This window comes from Ranitomeya variabilis, chromosome 8, assembly GCF_051348905.1.
Source record: "Ranitomeya variabilis isolate aRanVar5 chromosome 8, aRanVar5.hap1, whole genome shotgun sequence".
NCBI lineage: Eukaryota > Metazoa > Chordata > Amphibia > Anura > Dendrobatidae > Ranitomeya > Ranitomeya variabilis.
The window spans coordinates 189,212,337-189,234,756 of record NC_135239.1 but is presented as its reverse complement, the minus strand read 5'-3'; the positions used below and the strand labels follow the sequence as shown (position 1 = coordinate 189,234,756).

Sequence of the window (22,420 nt, the reverse complement as noted above, 5' to 3'; positions counted from 1 at the left end):
CGCGCCCCATAACTTCGGTTTTAACGCCTATTACGTAAACTACAGGATGAAACACGACGCCTCCTTTAAACAGAAGATCTGTCGACAGGTAGGTTTCTTATATTTCTGCACTATCCAATTTCTTTTTCCACATTGCCGTCCTTTTTTTTCTTTTTTTTTCTTTTATTCTGTGATTGTTTGGGCTGGAGCGGTTCTTCTCACTTGGTTTTTAGTGTTGCATCCTCCTTGTTGTGAGACAGTTAACCGGCCAGAAGGGAAGTTGGATGAAGTGAAGCAAAAGTTCTGGGCTCCTTGCCGAGATTCTTTACTGCCGGAGTTATCATCACTGTCTTGTGTGTGTTGGATCTTGGCGCTATTTGCAGAGTGAAATGCTCGAGGGCATTGCTAGGACCCTTTCCAATCTGCGTCAGCAGCATATGAGGCTGGCTGCCCCTTGGTCGGCCCACGGGCGGTCCTGTGAAAAAAAGAGCATGCCATACCAACTTTTGTTTTTAGAAAGTTGAAGATAACAAGTGCTCTTTCCTCCAAGTTTATGGCTGTGAGCACAAAGTGGGAAGTGTTGGATTTCGTGCATTCTATTTAATTCACCTAGCGCTTCCTCTGTGGCGCTTCCTGCGCGCCTCTTCTTTCCCTCCCCTTCCTCTTATTTCCCTCCCCTACTTCTTTCCCTCCCCCGCCTCTTCATTCCCTCCCCCGCCTCTTCTTCCTCTGCCTCTTCTTCCCTCCGACTCTTCTTTCTCTCCCCGACTCTTCTTTCCCTCCCCTGCCTCTATTTCCCTCTCCGCCTTTTTTCTTGCCCCCACCTCTTCTTTCCCACCCCGACTCTTCTTTCCTGCTCTGCCTCTTCTTTCCCTCCCCGCCTCGTCTTTCCCTCCTCACACCTCTTCATTCCCCTGCCACTTTCCCGCCCTGACTCTTCTTTCCTGCTCTGCCTCTTTCCCTACCCTGCCTCTTCTTTCCCTACCCTACTTCATTCCCTCCCCGCCTCGTCTTCCCCCGCCTCGTCTTCCCCCGCCCCGTCTTCCCCCTCCCCGTCTTCCCCCTCCCCGTCTTCCCCCTCCCCGTCTTCCCCCTCCCCGTCTTCCCCCTCCCCGTCTTCCCCCTCCCCGTCTTCCCCCTCCCCGTCTTCCCCCTCCCCGTCTTCCCCCTCCCCGTCTTCCCCCTCCCCGTCTTCCCCCTCCCCGTCTTCCCCCTCCCCGTCTTCCCCCTCCCCGTCTTCCCCCTCCCCGTCTTCCCCCTCCCCGTCTTCCCCCTCCCCGTCTTCCCCCTCCCCGTCTTCCCCCTCCCCGTCTTCCCCCTCCCCGTCTTCCCCCTCCCCGTCTTCCCCCTCCCCGTCTTCCCCCTCCCCGTCTTCCCCCTCCCCGTCTTCCCCCTCCCCGTCTTCCCCCTCCCCGTCTTCCCCCTCCCCGTCTTCCCCCTCCCCCGCCTCGTCTTTCCCCCCTCTTTTTTCGCAACCCCTGCCTCTGAGGATTCTTTTCCACCCTCTGCCAATCCCAAAGCTGAGAGCAGAACGTCTGAGTGAACCTTGTTTGTTCGCATCAGGGAAACTTATAAATTGGTGGAGAGATCGCTGTACCAGTCACAGGCAGTGGTGGATCCTTAATAAGTAATTATTGAGCACAAGCTAATGATTTTTAATTGTAAGCCTGCGTTCACATGGTGCTAAGCCCTGTGCCGCTGCAGTCTGTGCAGGGAAATGATGGGAAAATCACTTAATTTTGAGGGAGAGCAACTGTTTCATATGCAGGACTGTGCAGTTTTTCAGGTGGAAGAGCTGTTTTTTTTGCAAAATGAAGTGAGTTTGCAGGGAAAGACTGGACTAAAAACTGCAGCATGACCGATGCGTGTGAACGCAGACTTACACAATGGTCAATGATTCTTCCAGGTTCAAAACAGTGACTACACAAACTGTCTCCTGCAGAACGTGTCTCCCGGGGATTATGTCATTGAGGTAATATGTCTGTGTGTTGTGATTTTTATCTCTGTTACTTTTATGCCAGGAACATGAGCAGCCAGACAATATGAATCCATCCATAAACTTGGCGCATCACTAGATCAGTTTTGGCGTATGTGCCATGGGGTATATATATATATATATATATATATATATATATATATATATATATATATATATATATATATATATATATATATATATATATATATATTATATAATATATACGCTGCAGATTCTCTGGGGGGAGAATCTCCTGGGTATTGCAATAGTCACATTGTGTAGGAACTGTTCCAGACTCTCCTTCCCAAAGTTGCATAACTTTACCTGCGTTATTTTATGTAATGCTGAGGCTGCAGCCAATCTACAGCATTTCTGGGACCACATCTGTGCAGCTTGGTGTTGCTGGAAGTGACGGAGCATAAATAATATGGCAGTGTGATTAGTTATACTGATTAGCATAGATCCCCTATTGAAGACTTTCCATATAGAAAAAAATAAAACGTCAAATATTTTACTGTGGCAAATGCCTGGTGCAAAATGTAACACTGCTCAAAATGCAAGGCTGCTTCTCGCCAATGCCTTAAATTTCCATGACCGACGCACGATACTTGTGTCTTACTGTAATCAACCACCAGAGGGTGCTACGTTACTGCAGTTTAAAATGCGGGAGCATTGGGAAAACATGAACTCTCACAAATGTGGGTATAAGTAAAGAAGATTAGTCACAATTTAGGGTTAAAGGGGTTGTCCAGTGGAGACAAGTGATCCCCTATCTGCGGGATAGTTAATAACTTGTTGGTTGACAGGACTCGGCTCACTGGGACCTGCACCAATCGGCAGAATAAGGAGTATTTTATCCTGGTTACTAAATGGCAGGTCGTACGTATGGCTGCTTAAAAAAGCTGGGCGCGCTGCTCTGCAGAGCCATAGGAGATAAATGAAGAAGCCTGTAAGCATGGGCATTACCGCTCAATTTGAACATAGATAAAAATTCCCTGTTTTATTGATCGGTGCTGGTCCTATGGTTGGACCCTTACTAATCAATAAGTTACCACCTATCCATTGCACTGGCGATAAGTTGTTGGGGTTTTTTTCACCCGAAAACCCCTTTAAGAGACATGCAATGTGCTGCATATAGAAGTCTTGCTTTGCCTTAAAAATTTAGTAATAATATTAGCAAATACCTCCAATTAGAAATGTATAGTTTTTCTGATTTGCTGTGTTTCTTTCCTCATGTCCAGGCATTGCAGGACCCTGGGTATCCATGGTTACGACCACTAGCAACTAGACAACTGTCACTTTATCAGTGGTCGCAACCATGGATACCTAGGGTCCTGCAATGCCTGGATCTTGGAGATGAGAATACACCTTCTAAACCTTCCTTTGTTTCCTATTTTATTCTTTGTAGCTGCTTGATGACACCAACACGACGCGGCGCTCGGTGCACTACTCTCTAAAACCCGGTAGGTATCTGGGTGCTGTATAATATATACAGGGACTGGATACAAGCGCTAGAAACTGAAATGTAGTTTTTATTAAGTAGTAGTTTTTATATAGTGGTAATATTGGGGATGGGGACACTTCTGGTGGTCTTCTGCGGCACCTCTTGGCCATGCATGTTTCATCACTGCAGGCTCGCACTCCTTTTTGGGGGCTGACTCCTGTTGTGTGAGTGCAGGGAGGTGACCATACCTGCCGGGCCCCTCGGATTTGTGGGCCATTGGTGCGGATGGCGTCTGACCACTGTCCATCTGTTTGTAGTGCATTCTCCCTGGGCCGGACCAATTCGTGCCATCGCCATCACGGTCCCTTTGGTCATCATTTCTGCCTTCGCAACGCTGTTTACCGTCATGTGCAGAAAGAAACAGCAAGGTATGTGCCGAAATATCTGGGTTCTGCGGCAACACTGCAGCATGCTGAGCGCTGCACAATACCTCCTGACTGTACACACGGTCATCTCCCAGAGACCACCTACTTTTTAAGAATTTTTTTTTTTTATTATTTCTTTTAAAAGTATCCTGCACAAAACTATATTATGGATCCTCCTGCAGCAGATCTGACACTTCCTCTTGTTTCTGTAGCCTCTGTTCCTCCGCTGACTTTCTTCTTACCTTGTAGAAAACATCTACTCGCACCTCGACGAGGAGGGTTCCGAGTCCTCCACTTACGCTGGAGGCCTCCATGTGGAAAGGCCTCGGCCACGGCCTAAAGTCTTCATCTGCTACTCCAGTAAGGACTGTCAGAAGCACGTCAATGTCATCCAGTGCTTCGCCTATTTTCTCCAGGATTTCTGCGGATGTGAAGTGAGTCGCCAAGTATAAAGCGCTCTGCGGGCTCGAGTCTGCGGCCTGCACACTGGTCTTCTCCAGAGAAAAGGGCCTAGGGGACCTACCACTATACACAGGACGTACTATTACTTATTCTGTCGAGAAGGGGTTAAACAGAACGGTCCCAGTACTTATGGTGTTAATACTTTACTACCACGGTGACATATTACGGTATCTATAAGCTGGGCTGTGTGTTGGAGGTGTAAGAGTGCCGCCATGTTGTGCTCTGTTCTGTACCCTGTATCTGAGATATGCTTGTATCAAAGCATCTGAAGGTGTATACCACGGCGGCTGAGGAGCGGAGGATCTTAAGGACTCCGTAGAAGCCTATATGATATAATAGTATATTTATGGATTTGTCTGGATACTGTATACAAGTGTAAAAACTGTGATGAGAGCGTCCCCTCTTGGTCCTTTTCCTGCTACCTGCTGCTTTAATATCTCCCATATTCCCATCTTCATAAATTGGCCATTTGATAACGCTTATTAATACAAACAATTTTGCAATTTACTGCTAATGAAAATTTTCAGCCGTTCTTGAGATATTAACACTTTTTTTTCTTTATTTACAGCTCGTTGCCTTGGAAACCGACCACCGATGCTAGACAGTAAAGCATGCACTTCTTCTTACAAGCTCTTTTCTATTAAGTTTCTAAGTATTATTTTGAAGCTGACCAGGATCATTGGAGCAGGCTGTTAGCTCCTAATTCCGGCCAGCCTTCAGTGCAGTGCTAATAAACTTGACAAACAGCGGTGGTCGGTCTCCCAGGCAACGATCTGTAAATATATGAAAGTGTTGATATCTCAAGAACGGCTGCAAATTTTAACATGCTGTAAATGACAAAAGTGCTTGTTTTTACAAGCCCTGTCTGACAATATCCATCCATAAAATAGGCGTAACCCTTTAATCATTAACCCATTGTTATCATCATTTTGTTTTGTTTTTTTTCTTCGCTATGGAAGGTATTTAATGTCCCGTATTCTCCTCTAGGTTTCTTTGGACTTATGGGAAAACTTGAAAATTTGCAAAGAGGGACAACGAGAGTGGCTGAAACAAAAGCTGAAAGATTCTCATTACATCGTCGTCGTTTGCTCCAAGGGAATTAAGTATTTTATCGAGAAGAAGAAGAAAAAGAGTGAATGTGGAAAAGGGGAGATCTTTGTGAGCGCCATGGCTATGATCGCCGAGAAGCTAAGCAAGGCCCAGGACAGCTCGGACGACCTGAGCAGATTCATCACCGCTTACTTCGATTACTCCAGTGAGAAAGACATTCCGAGTCTTCTAGATGTGACCAAGAAATACAAACTCATGGACCACCTTCCTCAGCTGTACTCCCACCTCTACTCCAAAGAGCTGAGCCTGCAGGACCATGAGCACTACCCCACCAACATCAGCAAGCGCAACTACTTCCGAAGCAAAGCCGGGCGATCCCTGTACGTCGCCATATGTAACATGCACCAGTATATTGATCAGGAGCCCAACTGGTTTGAGAAGGAACATATTCCCGCACACTCTCCGACCCTGCACTGCCAGGAACCTGTGATGGAAAAGTTTGATTCTGGTTTAGTGTTGAATGACGTCGCAGGGAAACCGGGAACAGAACATGACTTCCCGGTAAAGGTCGATGTGGTGATATTGGCGGAAAATCACTTATCGAGCCCGAGCAGTGACAATGGGGAGGACACGGAAGGACAAACATCACCGGTTGAGTGTTGTGTTCTCCAACCGGTTCTTCACTCTGTGAAGGTGGTCAACCAGGCGGACATGCCTCGAGACTCTGGGATATATGACTCTTCTGTCCCATCTTCTGAGCTGTCGTTACCTTTAATGGATGGATTATCACCCGATCAGGTGGAAACGTCGTCTATTGCAGAAAGTGTCTCATCGTCTTCTGGATTAGGTAAGGCGTGGTCCTTCCTATCAGTATGTGATCATCTCTTGGCAGACCGACACTTTACATGTGGCGGGAATCAGTTGGGTGACCCTGATAGTTCATAGGTTTTTGTTTTTTTTGTTTCTTTTTTCTATCAGCTGATCCGATTTTTGACACAACTGGCAAACTTTTATTTTTTTTTTGTTATTACAGGGTGAGATCTTTATTGGCCATTGAACAAATGGTCATTTATAGCCAGCCGTCCCTTATTATGATGCCCTTGTGCCTTAAAGTGCTATCACCCGTGACCATGTGCCCTTTTAGGACCTATAAACATACTCCAGAGCACCACTTACGACCCCCTCCATGATACAGAACAGAGCGCTACTTTGCACTGGCAGCTGCTTGGCCCCGGTGGCTCTCGTGGTGGCCATGAGTTGTCCATTTGTCTGAATATTAGATGTTCATCTGTAGCAGTCACTAGGAAGAACGATTTGCTCGATGTTGCTTCCACTGGCAAAATCAGCTGCTTGGAGCAGGACCCAGAGCAATGAGCTATTAACCCAGGGGCCACATTTGATCTCAAAGATGACCGTCTTAATAGGGCTTACGACCATGGTCCATATAGAGACCACATACATAAAATGATATCGTGAAAGCCTCATGCTTCTATGCAAGATTTCGGGAAGATCTTTTGCTTTAGGAGCCACTGCAGAGCGATACATACCCATGTATTTAATCAAGTATGTCTAGTGTGAAGGCCACCATAAGTTGTTCAGATCCACCACCAATCTAATGAGGATGGCCGCCTCCTGTCGGGGGAGAGAAGAATCAGACATGGCAGGTTGTAACACTCGATCCCTTTTGTTCTCCCTGAAGATAAGTCACCATCAGAGGAATCTGTCAGTGACATACCTTCTTGTCACCATACAGGACATTTGTACAAATCAGAGAGAAGAACAGGAGCTCTAGTATCACCTACTGGATGTAGTAATCCAAAGTCAATATCGACCCGTTAAAGGGCCTTGCTACAGGTCTTAGGTTAAGAAGTTAAACTGTAAACTCCTTTTGCAAGCACATGTTTCGGGGTATTTGCCCCTCATTGGCGCAAAGCAGGAACACTACCTTTTTATCCTACGTCATGTGGCAGGTCCCTTTTAAAGGGTCAGTGTTGATTATTTGGATTCCTTCCCCCAATAGGTGGCACAAGCGAGCCAGAATTGGGAAAAAAAATAAAATATTTTTATTTTACTCAATATAAACAAGGCACTTCTACAGCAATAATGTCTATATCAATGACAGAGTTTCAATCAAGGGGAACAGGTGTAACAAAGAGGATCAAGTGCAACACCACAGGTGCATCATGCTAGGCTAGAGCCCAACAGTGAAACCTATATAAAAAGTAAAGTGACCGTGCAATAATATATTAAGGGGACCAGTGTGATCACGTCAGCAAGAACGCAGTAATCCTAATATGAAGTCATAGTGTATATATGTATGGTGCTGACTGAGAGAGCACAAAAGTCGCATAACATAACCGCTCTTACCCATCGCTGCCCTGTGGTGCTGCACACGCCGCCCCGACGCGCGTTTCGTGTGGGCTTCTTCCGGGGATTGTTGTAGCCAACCATGACCAGACCAGAACCCTGCCAACCATCTCCTACCTGCTGGCTAGTGCTTCTGATTAGTAGGTCCGGCGACATTTACTACTTGACCATGGTTCTGCAGACCTTTTTGCTCAACTTTACCCTATCCATCTATTTGTTTTAATCACGCTCTGTTCCCTTACAGGAGAGGAGGAGCCCAGCGTCCCTAAATCCGTCGTGTACAGCCTCTGCAAAGCGAATCTTCACTGCCACATCCATCCGGACGAGCTGCAGGCCATCGCACCTTTGTAGCTTACGGCTTACCCCATCCTGTGCCAATGGATCGGCTACCTCCCCCACTGACCCTACACCCCTCCCCCACTTGGCAGTGAAGGAGTTAATATGCATTGCCACTTTAAGAAACAGTTTTTTTTTTTTCTGTGAATAAAGTCACGGTATCACTGCAGACCCTGAACCTACTTGAATTTTAATGAAAGACTTAATAGAGTTTTATTCTCCTTTCCTTCCAAGTCCGGGACCTCCGGGCCAGTGAAATAGCTGAAAATATGGCTGGTGGGGGGCTCAGATGAGAAGCGTCATCGTATGTTTAATGGATTCATTCCTGGAATTCGTAGCTTCTGTCTTTAGATCTTTTACGTGATGCGAGGAGCTTATTATTCTTTTTTTTATTTTATTTTTTTCTCGCCATGAAGCCCAGATTTTTGGTTCTTGACACTTGTGCATTGGATCTATAAACCACGAGATAAAGAAACGTGCACCTTGAGGATGTCCAGAAGAGTACGACGATTCACCATGACCACTAACGGACTGCTGGGCCTCAGAACTGTGTATGTCCTGCGGGACCTTGAGATATATATACTGTGCGCGCGGATTCCTGTAGGTATCGGCACCGAAAACGCGACCTCACGTGGACGTCCTTCCACATTTATGCTCCAGATTCATCATTTGCATTTTTTTTTTCTTTTGTCTTGTGCCATTCATTTCTGTTTTTTTGTGACATTGTTCAAAATCTCGTCCTCCCTCCTTGAATTTTACGCATAGTTATAAAAAAAAATATTTTTTTTTTTCACTCTTTTTTGCAATTTTTTTGTTGCAAATAAAATTGCATAAAATCCTCCAGAAAAGTAATTGGGATTCAAATAAATCTATGCAAAAAAAAAAAAATTAGCAAAATGTGGCAAAAGTGATGATTTGGGTGAAAACATCTGGAAAGACTAAAAACTCTCCCACTGTGGCAAATAATTTTTTTTTATTTTTTTTTTTAACACGTGACTTTTAAATGACGCAAATGAACTGACGAATATGGCGCAAAACGCAGAAAACTAGAGATGAAAAAAGTGCAAAATGAATGAATGAATGCACCATTCATTGTACAAGTAGCAAGACCCCGAATATGGGGACTAATTGTTGAATGGCCCCAGACGTGACCCTGCTGATATCTCCGGTAGGGACCCCTGACCCATCGTCAGCTTTATATTGCTCTCCGGCTTGTGTTTCCAAAAACTCCCTTGGTCTAGAAAATGGTCCCACTTTAGCAAACTCTTGCACAACAATAGTAGCAACGACTTGTGTACGTCCTTGTAAATATAATTTATATAACATTTATGTCACCTTTCTACCATCTATGGACTTATTATGTTTTATGAAGACCCTTTCTTAAAGGCGGTAACTGCTTTGGCCAATAATTGCTTAATAAGAGCATGTTGGGTATTTAAAGGGATTATCCAGGATTTGGATATTGGAAAGTCATCAGAAGGGAGGGGGTCCGACACTCGATCAGCTGTTTGCAGGTCCCACAGTAATGTATGGATTGGGGGGCGCCACATTGCAGTGGCTTGACTCAGATCCCATGGAAGTGAATGTGGCAGGTGCACAGTGTATGGAGGCGGAACACCACTGCCCCACAGTGGCCGTTCTTAGGTACTGCAGCTCAGCTGCTATTCACTTCAATGGGGGCTGAGCTGCAGTACCCAAAAATGTCCACTACACAGTGCATGGCACTGTAGAGTGCTGTTTTAATTGCAAGACCTGCGAACAACTTATTAAAGGGGGTGTCAGGCCCCCAAATCAGATATTGATGACCTCTCATTTTCAAAGGCCTGGCCAAACCCTTTAATAGGGGGTCATCGCACTGATCCTAGAGCCATATCAGAAACTTTATTCTAACTATAAAACAATTTTCTCACATGGTGGTAGTGTTTTTTTTCTTTTTAAGGATCTCTTTTCCCTTTGTGGTTTGACTCACTATAACCAAAAGTCCAGAATATACAGTTGACTTTTAGAAATCATTTTGGAACATTAACGTGATGCCCCATGCTGTTTTTTTTTTTTTTTTTTACTGTATTTGCAAATTGTTACAAATATTATTTCCTTTCCAATATATTTTATTGTGTTTTTAAACCCGTTAACTTGAATGGAGAGAGACAGTCACAGCAGAAACTATATATACATTTTTTACCAATTTTTTTTTTCTTTCTTTTGCTGTAATATCACCATGGATTTAGCTTAATAACCATATACAAAAATAAAAAATCTCAAAATAAAACCTTAAAAAATTCTGCATCAAGTGGATCTGCTGCCCGCAGGTTTTCTGTGGATTTGCGGAAATGTTTGCCCTCTAGTGGTTATAATAAGTAATGCAAGTTAGTCAAGTACCGTGAATTTTTTTTTTTTATATGGTTTGTTCGGTCAGCCTACAACATGTAGGTTTTATTTGTGGGCGACAAGTCCACTTTGAACACAGACGTGAATGTTTTACAAGTTTTAGCAAGTACCTGTAAATTGCAACCATTTTATCTCAAGTATGCTTTGTTTCAAGCTAGGTGTAATGTGCACCCTCCTAGCTGCACAGCAATTATTATTAATTACCACAATGGTCGGTAGCCCCAGGTTCTGCAACTTAAAGTGATGTCCTAAGCATTTAGCTGAGGTTTTTAACTCTAAAAGTACTGGTGATCCACCAGTAATCTGCGAAAATATTACCAGTTAAGGCTGTAATTAAATGACCCATGATACTTGCATGCATCATGCCCCAGTATGATAACGCATTCCTCTATGATTCTTCATAGGGATATGCAGTGACAAAATCCACACCAAATTGTTGCACAAATACGGTAAATCCGCTGCAAAAGTTAAAAGTCTGCTATGATTTGTTTATGATTTTTTTTTTTTTTGGGGGGGGGGAGGGGGCAGCAAAATTGAATTTGCTGTACTATAGTGGTGCAGGGGTTCCAAAATTTTTTTTAGAAGGTTTCAGATTGATGCTTCTTAGGTCCCGCTCATAAAGTTCTGAAACTTATATGGTGCCCCAATGTGGCCCTAGGCTCTTTTGGGGCCACACTGGTATAATTTTGCATATATCCAACTGTATATGTGATTAGCGCTCATGCAAATGTTTGTGCCAAATTGGTCCGATCTCGGACCGAAATGTACAGAACAACCACGGGTCTCCCAGCCGCAGCATGTCCGCTTCATATATTTCTATGTGGCTGGTCGGTTGAGCTGCATCCAGTCTGTGCATTGCGTTCTGAGAGCCACGGACGTCTGCACAAATTGCTAACCACCAGCCTGTTGTGCCCGAACGTCGCCCATCTCTTCTGGCACAGAAGACCGCTCCTGTCAGCGCTTCTGCTGCTTCCGCTGACGTCACGTTGATAGAGCAGCAGCTTCTCTTTCGCTCTGCTCTGTTGATGGCATATGACTGCTGTCGTCATGCTGATTGATAGCCAGCTCCCCGCTGCCTCACTGCAGGGAGCCAGCTGTCAATCAGCATGACGTCTACAGTCACGTCCTGTCGACAGAGCAGCCTGGAAGAACAACAGCTGCTCGGAGCCGCTGAATCGCTGGCAGGACCAGTCACTGGCCGCTCTGACCTGGCTCTGGTTAGCCGGTAGTTGCCTCTTTTAGCAACCCATTGCCTTAATTTTTAGGCCCATAGTTTAAAAAAAAATAAAAAAAAAGTCCTGGACAACCTCTTTAAAGGTACTTTTCCCACAATTAGCAAAATCCACTGTGTTTTACATTACCAGGAATTCTGATAAATTGGGCAAAACAAATGTAAGAACCCGGGTAACAAGTTATTTTTGTAGATATGTACATTCCCATAATTTGCCCCTGGAGAGACGTCTGGTCCCTTTAAGTCTTCAGTATTGTTTCCACCTTTGTTCTAAAGCATAAGAATTGTTTTGGATCCTTCTTGCTTTAAACTCATTCATTTTTTTTTTTGCAGTTTACATGGGCAGCATGAGAACCAAGCGATGAATGTACGGCAAAATGAATAAAAATTCTACGCTTTGTAGCAAAACGGCAATAAAAAAAAGCCCAGTGATCGCCTGACCTTCCCATAACACATCGCTGTAATGTCATTTTTTACTGTATATATTGTAGCTGTACTGATACGACCTGCAGGAAGTTGTGAAATGTACATTTGTTATAAATTAGATTGTATCAGATTTGTTAATATTGAAATGACGTGATGTCACGGTACCTTTATATTGTATAATAAAAACTTTTTTTTTTTCATAATCGCGTTTCTCTTATTTATGCTGCCTAACCATCTAATGTAAATGATTTCTTTTATCCTGAGCGTCATTGTTCACATTCTCTAATTTACCCGTTTTATTTATTTAAAGCAAAGTTGTCAGCAGATTTCCAAATACGAACTGCATATGTTATGATATAGATCTCCTGGACCTGATGAGCCTGGTACGTTTATTATGGTAATCAATGTTAGAACATCTGTATAATCCTTTTTGAAAGTTCTTTGTACTCCTAGCCTGATTGACAGCTCCTCAGTGTCCCTCCTCTCTGCTGCTGCTCAGATCTCACACTGCTCAGTACAAGCTGCAGCTGTCAGGCTAGGTGGGCAGAGACTGAATACACTTGGACTTATGCGTTCTTCCACTCTTCATCTGGACATATAAAATGCTTTTCTTAATTTTATGGTATTAAAATTAGCTAAGTTGAAGAATGAGTGCATGAATGCACATGTTTTCAGTCTCCACCCGCCTAGCTGCGGCTTGTATTGAGCAGTGTGAGATCTCAGCAACAGCAGGGAGGTGGGACACTGAGGAGCTGTCAGTCAGGCTAGGTGGGGGGGGAGATTGAGTGTTTTTAATGCAAGGTATACTTTTTACAGTTTGAAATAAAAACACCGACCTTTACTTAGCGCCACAAATGTGATGTGAATGGAGACTTATAACCTGCATTTTCTTATGCTCCCAAGACATTTTGGGTTATATGCTCTTACATTTAGTTATTTTGAGTTCTAGGAGTTTGATAATGATGGACTGTCCTGGTAGTACCATTTATTATTTTCTGCGCACAGCTCTTTACATTTTTTTGATTGGTTTTCCAAGTAATGCAGCTCATGAACCTCCAGCAAACTCGTATGCCACCAAAATCAAAGTTAAAAAAAACAACCAAAACCTTTAATGCATTTTAATGATGGCCATCGAGATGAGATGAAAGTTAACCATGTAGACCAATTTAATTTGCTAAATTCTCATAAAACAACCAGTAGTCAATAATCTGTTGATCTGCAATATATTTTTCAACCATTGGACAGCTATTAATGGAAGAACAGATATATAGATGCTGTATGTCTCCCTATGGAAATCCTATTCTCATAGTGACGTTAAAAAGCTTCAAAAGACACTATTGGTAGTCACAGCAGCGGCCACTAGCAGTGGATTGCAGTAATGGATAATAGTGGTCACGCAGCGGCCACTAGCAGTGGGTCACAATAATGGATACTAGTGGTCACAGCAGCAGGTACCAGCATTGGGTCACAATAATGGCTGCTAGTGGTCACAGCAGCAGGCACTAGCAGTGGGACACAATAATGGATAATAGTGGTCACAGCAGCAGGCAGTAACAGTGGGTCACGGTAATGGAGCAGGCACTAGCAAGTGGGTCACAATAATGGATGCTAGTGGTCACAGCAGCAGGCACTAGTACTGGGTCACAATAATAGATACTAGTGGTCACAGCAGCAGGCTGTAACAGCAGGTCATGGTAATGGACACTAGTGGTGGTCACAGCAGCGAGCACTAGCAGTTGGTTACAGTAATGGACACTTGTCAGCAGCGAGCACTAGCAGTTGGTTACAGTAATGGACACTTGTAGTGTCATAGCAGCGAGCACTAGCAGTTGGTTACAGTAATGGACACTTGTGGTGTCACAGCAGCGAGCACTAGCAGTTGGTTACAGTAATGGACACTAGTGTCACAGCAGCGAGCTCTAGCAGTTGGTTACAGTAATGGACACTAGTGGTGTCACAGCAGCGAGCACTAGCAGTTGGGTACAGTAATGGACACTTGTGGTGTCACAGCAGCGAGCACTAGCAGTTGGGTACAGTAATGGACACTTGTGGTGTCACAGCAGCGAGCACTAGCAGTTGGGTACAGTAATGGACACTTGTGGTGTCACAGCAGCGAGCACTAGCAGTTGGTTACAGTAATGGACACTAGTGGTGTCACAGCAGCGAGCACTAGCAGTTGGTTACAGTAATGGACACTAGTGGTGTCACAGCAGCGAGCACTAGCAGTTGGTTACAGTAATGGACACTAGTGGTGTCACAGCAGCGAGCGCTAGCAGTTGGTTACAGTAATGGACACTAGTGGTGTCACAGCAGAGAGCACTAGCAGTTGGTTACAGTAATGGACACTAGTGGTGTCACAGCAGCGAGCACGAACAGTTGGTTACAGTAATGGACACTAGTGGTGTCACAGCAGCGAACACTAGCAGTTGGTTACAGTAATGGACACTAGTGAGTGGTGTCACAGCAGCGAGCACGAACAGTTGGTTACAGTAATGGACAGTAGTGGTGTCACAGCAGCGAGCACTAGCAGTTGGTTACAGTAATGGACACTAGTGGTGTCACAGCAGCGAGCACTAGCAGTTGGTTACAGTAATGGACACTTGTGTCAGCAGCGAGCACTAGCAGTTGGTTACAGTAATGGACACTTGTGGTGTCACAGCAGCGAGCACTAGCAGTTGGTTACAGTAATGGACACTTGTGGTGTCACAGCAGCGAGCACTAGCAGTTGGTTACAGTAATGGACACTTGTGGTGTCACAGCAGCGAGCACTAGCAGTTGGTTACAGTAATGGACACTTGTGGTGTCACAGCAGTGAGCACTAGCAGTTGGGTACAGTAATGGACACTTGTGGTGTCACAGCAGCGAGCACTAGCAGTTGGTTACAGTAATGGACACTAGTGGTGTCACAGCAGCGAGCACTAGCAGTTGGTTACAGTAATGGACACTTGTGGTGTCACAGCAGCGAGCACTAGCAGTTGGTTACAGTAATGGACAGTTGTGGTGTCACAGCAGTGAGCACTAGCAGTTGGTTACAGTAATGGACACTAGTGGTGTTACAGCTACCGGCACTAGCAGTTGGTTACAGTAATGGACACTAGTGGTGTCACAGCAGCGAGCACTAGCAGTTGGTTACAGTAATGGGCACTAGTGGTGTCACAGCAGCGAGCAATAGCAGTTGGTTACAGTAATGGACACTTGTGGTGTCACAGCAGCGAGCACTAGCAGTTGGTTACAGTAATGGACACTAGTGGTGTCACAGCAGCGAGCACTAGCAGTTGGTTACAGTAATGGACACTTGTGGTGTCACAGCAGCGAGCACTAGCAGATGGTTACAGTAATGGACACTAGTGGTGTCACAGCAGCGAGCACTAGCAGTTGGTTACAGTAATGGACACTAGTGGTGTCACAGCAGCGAGCACTAGCAGTTGGTTACAGTAATGGACACTAGTGGTGTCACAGCAGCGAGCACGAACAGTTGGTTACAGTAATGGACACTAGTGGTGTCACAGCAGCGAGCACTAGCAGTTGGTTACAGTAATGGACAGTAGTGGTGTGACAGCAGCGAGCACTTGCAGTTGGTTACAGTAATGGACAGTAGTGGTGTGACAGCAGCGAGCACTAGCAGTTGGTTACAGTAATGGACACTAGTGGTGTCACAGCTACCGGCACTAATGGTGGTTCTTGTAGCATTTTGACCCCTACTTTTCAAATTGACTTTTTCAAATCAGTTTTGTAGTGTTGCAGATTCCGAGTGGAAATCCTGCATTTCACCCCTTTTCCTGATTTTTCCATACAGATTTTGCCCCACACATCAAAACAGATTCTTTTTAACCTTTCCACAGAGGAAAATACTTTGTTTAGCAGCCCATTAAGAAACAGGAGAATAAAGTGGCTAACCTGTATGTGACTTGTAAATATCCCAATGTTTTCCAATGGTAGCTTGATAAGTCTTCTGGCTTTGAAAACTCCATTTTGTCTCTCTAATTCCATCCTGTTTGAGGTTTTTATTTTTTTTTTCCCAAGAAAGAACATCGGTTTGTAACTTAATCTGGAAAATTACCTGTTTCATAAAGTAATTTACAATTTGATATTGCAGCCTAAAGGGAAGCCATATCACTGACGCTTCAACAAAAATGTGTCCTGAAAAATAAATTTGTTCCAGCCTGATATAACAGATGTATACATATATATTATGTGTATAGGTCCTTCACCCTGGAACCTGATAGTCTGGATTTCCTAGTAAACTGACAGAAGGCAAAATCATTCTCATGAAGGAGGTAATCACATCCTATTCTGCACATGCACAGACTGGTTCTGTACATATCATTCCTGCTGTACGGACATGTGACCGCTGCAGCCAATCATGTCCCGCATCGGTGATCAGTTTGGTCACTCCTGTGGCTAGTGATTGGCTGCAGGGGTCACATTGTTTTCCTGCCGGGGAGGAAACAAAACAAACCTGCAGGGGACCTGGGGAGCGCTGGAAGAGGAGCATTGGAGATCAATAAAGTGAGGGAGTATACATTCATTTTTTTAAATATTTGTATGTGTGTATGTACAGCGGGTGAAATAAGTATTGAACACGTCACCAAGTAAATATATTTCTAAAGGTGCTATTGGCATGAAATTCTCACCAGATGTCGGTAGCGACCCAACCAATCCACACAGGCAAAGAAATCCAATCATAGATGTCCATAAATTGCGTACCAATGAGAAATGACGCATGGAAAATGTATTGAACACGCTTACTGAAATTTATTTAATACTTCATACAAAAGTCTTTGGTGATGACAGCTTCAAGAAGCCTTCTGTATGGAGAAACTAGTCGCAGGCATTGCTCAGGTGTGATTTTGGCCCATTCTTCCACAGCTTCAAGAAGCCTCCTGTATGGAGAAACTAGTCGCAGGCATTGCTCAGGTGTGATTTTGGCCCATTCTTCCACACAAACACTCTTCACGTCCTGAAGGTCCTGTGGGTTCCTTCTATTAACTTTGAGCTTTACATACATTTTTCAGTGGATTCAGGTCTGGTGATTGGCTCGGCCATTCTAGCAGCTTTATTTTCTTTCTCTGAAACCAATTGAGTTTCCTTGGCTGTGTGTTTGGGATCATTGTCTTGCTGAAATGTCCACCCTCATTTAACCCCCGGAGCTTTTTTAGTTTTCGTTTTTCGCTCCCCCTTCTTTCCAGAGCCATAACTTTTTTATTTTTCCTTCAATATGGCCATGTGAGGGCTTATTTTTTGCGGGACAAGTTGTACTTTTGAACGATACCATTGGTTTTACCATGTCGTGTAACAGAAAACGGGAAAAAAATTCAAAGTGCTATGAAATTGCAAAAAATTTCAATCTCACACTTGTTTTTTGTTTGGCTTTTTTTGCTAGGTTCACTAAATGTTAAAACTGACCTGCCATTGTGATTCTCCAGGTCATTACGAGTTCATAGACACCAAACATGTCTAGGTTCTCTTTTATCTAAATGGTAAAAAAAAAATTCCAAAATTTGCTAAAAAGAAAAAAAAAATTGCGCAATGTTCTGATACCAGTAGTGTCTCCATTTTTTGTGATCTTGGGTCAGGTGAGGGCTTATTTTTTGCGCGCCGAGCTGACGTTTTTTAATTATACCACTTTTGTGCAGATACGTTCTTTTGATCGCCCGTTATTGCATTTTAATGCAATGTCGTGTGACCAAAAAAAAGTAATTTGGGCGTTTTTTTATTGATAGATCAGGTGATTCTGAACACGGTAATACCAAATATGTGTAGGTTTGATTTTTTTAAATTTTGTTATTGTTTTATTTTGAATGGGGCGAAAGGGGGGTGATTTGAACTTTCCTTTTTTTTTTTTTTTTTAATATATTTTTAAACATTTTTTTTTTTTTTTTTTTTAAATTTTAGCATGCTTCAATAGCCTCCATGGGAGGCTAGCAGCATCCACTACTCGATCGCCTCTGCTACATAGATGATGCACAGATCACCTCTATGTAGCTGAATTACAGGTTTGCTATGAGCGCCAACCACAGAGTGTCGCTCATAGCAATCAGTCATCAACAACCATAGAGGTCTTCAGGAGACCTCTGGTTGTGATGGCAACGCACCGATCACCCCCGATCATGTGACGGAGGTCAGCAGTGCGCGTACTTCCGGCCGCCAGCGCTTGTTAAATGCCACTGTCAGAGTTTGACAGCGGCATTTAACAAGTTAATGGGCGCGGGTGGATCGCGATTCCGCTCGTGCCTATTGCGGGCACATGTCAGCTGTTGAAAACAGCTGATATGTCGTGGCTTTGAGGTGGGCTCACCGCCGGAGCCCACCTCAAAGCGGGGGATACTGCCAGCTGGCAGAAAGGGGTTAAACTTCACCATCCTGGTAGATGGCAGCACATTTTTATCTAGAATGTCTCTGTATATTTGTCCATTCATCCTTCCTTCACTTATATGAAGTTTTCCAGTGCTGTATACTGAATATCAGCCCCACACCATGATGTTCCCACCTCCAAACTTCACTGTAGGTATGGTGTTTATGGGCTGATATGCTGTGCCTTTTGGCATCCAAACGTGTGTATTATGGCATCCAACGAGTTCAATTTTGGTCTCATCTGACCGGACTATATTCTCCCAGTTTTTCACAGATTTGTCTAAATGTTATTGAGAAAACTGTAAATGCACTTGAACATGCTTTTTGTTCAGCGATGGAGTCTTGCGTGGTCAGTGTGCATACAGGCCATGGAGGTCGAGTGCATTACTTATTATTTTCCTTCAAACTATTGTACCTGCTGATTCCAGGTCTTTCTGTAGCTCTCCACAGGTGGTCAATGGCTCTTGGACAACTCTTCTGATAATTATTTTCACTCCCAATGCTTCAAATCTTACGGGGAGCACCTACTCACGGCTGGTTTATGGTGAAATTATGTTCTTTACGCTTCCGGATTAAGGCCCTAACAGTGCTCACTGCAACCTTCAGTAGTTTAGACATTGCCTCCTGCATAATAATGTAAAAATGTGCAAGAAAACAATGTATAAAATACATGAGGCACTGATCGATAGTTTAGTCAATATTCCCACCTCACAGCCCACATTAATGGTCCCCTTTGGTATATATATTTGGCGTTGTGGCTGGGGTTCGGAGTAGAGTTGAGCGAATATGTTCGGAATCGGACACCGAATCTGAATTTGCCATATTGGTACCCTATTCGTGCCGAATTTATGTTTGATGATTGGTTCCGAACGTATTCATTCATTTCTACTCCCATTGACTCCAATGACGTTCGGCTATGTTTGGCAAATATTGCAAAAACAATATTCGCCGTCAATCATAATCAGAACCGAATATTGAGAAATGTGATCAACTCTAGTTAAAAGGAGTGGACTGGAGAGTGAACTGCACATTTTGTTTTATTGCGGGCTCTTAGATATTGGCTATGGATAAAATCCCTCGATTTATAATTGTAGCACAGGACCAGAGGGTTGACCGCAGGGCTGTGGAGTTGGAGTCGGAGTCGGGACCTTTTTTTGGTGGAGTCGGTGTCATGAAAATTGAGGCGTTTGTTTCGGAGGTCCATTTTCTTTTCCTCACAACTACGCCCTGGCAGGGTTGTGGAGTCAAAGTTGGAGTCGGTGTCATGGAAATTGGCTTACCGACTCCACAGCCCTGGTTGACTGCAGGTTCTTTATTACCGTCTATTGGAGACAGAGGTATAGTCCTCTCCGCTGTTCTCACCATGGGCAGTGACCTCATGGATAGGCTATAAAAGTTATTAATGGAGAACTAGAGCAGGAACTCAACTAACACGAATCACCATATTGTATTTCTATGGTGTTGCTATTTTACGTGTACATAATAATCTTTAATTTCCTTGTGCGTTGCTGGAAACTCAATGGTTGTTTGTAAAAATGATTCCTGAAAATTTCCCATCATAGTAGTGTAATCCTCCAAATAGATATTGACTATAGCCGTGACTTCAAGAACAAAGTGTCAAAGGGTTTGCATCATATACCTGCGAGGCGCTGAACATGCCGAGTCTGTATTTTTCCTCTTCATTCTCTCCGTACATGAAGCTGACGTACACACCTGATGATCACAAGGTTCCGTGCCGTCCCATAATCTGGAGCTCATTCTGAAGGAGCCATGTGTTCTCCAGAGCGGACTTTGATCCTCTACATGGAACATTAATTTTATCCTTATGTGTTTCTTGCACTTGATTCTCTGTGTTTAATAAGGGCTCATTCAGGCATCTTCGCTGAGGATAGACAGCTAATGCATGGACTGGCCGCAGATCTCCAGACCCAAGAGTGATATCTTCATGTATGTCTACGAAGCTGTCCCGCTTGGGTCAGGAGAGCTGCAGTCAGTCCATGCATTGCGGTCCAATCTTGGATCGATTTCCACAGATGTCTGAGCCTTAACTCTGTTTCTGCGTTAACATTCCCCGATCCATCCACATTCGACATGTCAATTGGATTGGCCGACTATATGAATGATCTCCTGAAGCCATGGTCCCTCAGAACATATGTACTGTGGACCTCCCACAGTCATTCTCACTGGCACTGATTTTCAGAAAGCGAATATGAAGGTATCTGAACTCTTCTCCCCACAAATGAAACTAGAATTGAACATTTTACATTTCAACACCCGATCCTTTTGTTTTCAGGGAAGATACGCTGATGCCTGGAATGTTTGGTAGAAGCTTCTTCTTTACCTGTTGGATACAAATACACACTTCACTTGAGCTGGACCACCTATTTTGAGGTTTATTTTTGCTATAAAGACTTATTTCCTGAATAATGTATCTTTTGCCTCTTAGCATTGATGAATGATTGAAGCAAATCATCATCAACACTGAAACTAGCAGGAGCTTCATGGCATGCGTTTCCTTGACTGAGCAGTTGTATGCGGCTGTACATCACCAAGCACAACACACAGAATGAGACGGAGTGGTGTAAAGCCACCACCACCACCACCGGAGTCTCGAGGAAATGCGTTCTGTGCAGTCATGGACCGCACTTCTCTATCCAGCGTCTGATGGACGAGTCTGGGTTTGGAGAATACCAGGAGAACGTTACATCCTGACTACATTGTGCCCACTGTACAGTTTGGTGGAGGAGGGATACTAGTATCGGATTGTTTTTCAGGGGTCAGTATTGGTCCCTTAGGGTACTGTCACACAGTACCATTTTGATCGCTACGACGGCACGATCCGTGACGTCGCAGCGATCGTATGATTATCGCTCCAGCGTCGTAGACTGCGGTCACACGTTGCAATCACGGCGCTGGAGCGATGCCGAAGTCCCCGGTAACCAGGGTAAACATCGGGTAACTAAGCGCAGGGCCGCGCTTAGTAACCCGATGTTTACCGTGGTTACCAGCGTAAACGCTGGCAGACGCTCACACAGTGCAGAGAAGCTGAGACGCCGGAGGACAGACACCGGAATGTAAGTATGTACTGTTTGTTTTTTTTACGTTTACGCTGGTAACCACGGTAAACATCGGGTTACTAAGCGCGGCCCTGCGCTTAGTTACCCGATGTTTACCCTGGTTACAAGCGAACACATCGCTGGATCGGTGTCACACACAACGATCCAGCGATGTCAGCGGGTGATCAAGCGACGAAAGAAAGTTCCATACGATCTGCTACGACGTACGATTCTCAGCAGGATCCCTGATCGCTGCTGCGTGTCAGACACTGCGATATCGTAACGATATCGCTAGAACGTCACGAATCGTACCGTCGTAGCGATCAAAATGGTACTGTGTGACACACTGTACTGTGTGTTAGCACAAGTCATTGTTGACAATTGTAGCTTCCAGTTGTGTGGGAACAGTTTGGAGAATTCCCTTTTTCTCTTCCCCATGACTGCGCCCAGTGCACAAGGTCCACATAGACATCGTTGAGGGAGTCTGGCGTGGAAGAACATGACTGGCCGCACAAAGCCTGGACCTCAACCCATCCAACAGCTTTGGGATGAACTAGAACAGAGGTTGGGATCCCGGTCACAAACGTTCTTCTGGATGAAAGGTCAAAAATTCTCACAGACACTTCCAATATCTTGTAGAAAGTCTTCCCAGAAAAGTAGAAGCTGCTACAGACTGGACCAACTCCATATTAATGCCTATGGATGTAGAATAGGAGGTCAGAAAAGCTCTTGTAGGTGTAATGTGGAAGTGTTCCAGTATTGTTGACCATATCGTGTGTATATTACTTAACATGTAGAAACATCATCCACCTTAAAGGCGTTGTCCGCTACTCAGACAACCCCTTCACAACCACCCTAGTTTCCCCTCATGTAAAGTAATAGCAGCTGTACTCCTCTCCTGTGCCCGCCCAATTCGAGCAATGT

General features: G+C 44.4%; 1 protein-coding gene across 2 annotated transcripts in view; it reads left to right on the top strand.

The window, feature by feature from the left end:
• IL17RD (interleukin 17 receptor D) overlaps positions 1-12,289 on the top strand; it is a 77,871-nt gene extending 65,582 nt beyond the window's left edge. Inside the window, exons 7-14 of one of the 2 annotated variants that reach the window (XM_077278546.1) lie at positions 1-88; positions 1,886-1,951; positions 3,366-3,420; positions 3,719-3,829; positions 4,076-4,260; positions 5,276-6,185; positions 7,950-9,209; positions 11,994-12,289. The exon at positions 1-88 is cut by the window's left edge and continues 64 nt beyond it. In XM_077278546.1, coding sequence (XP_077134661.1) covers positions 1-88; positions 1,886-1,951; positions 3,366-3,420; positions 3,719-3,829; positions 4,076-4,260; positions 5,276-6,185; positions 7,950-8,056 — 1,522 coding nt within the window. In that variant the 3' untranslated portion in view covers positions 8,057-9,209; positions 11,994-12,289. Of the gene's footprint in view, positions 89-1,885; positions 1,952-3,365; positions 3,421-3,718; positions 3,830-4,075; positions 4,261-5,275; positions 6,186-7,949; positions 9,210-10,833; positions 10,879-11,993 lie in introns of those variants that run through there. The other variant, XM_077278547.1, reaches the window with a different exon arrangement.
• Positions 12,290-22,420: the final 10,131 nt, after the last annotated feature.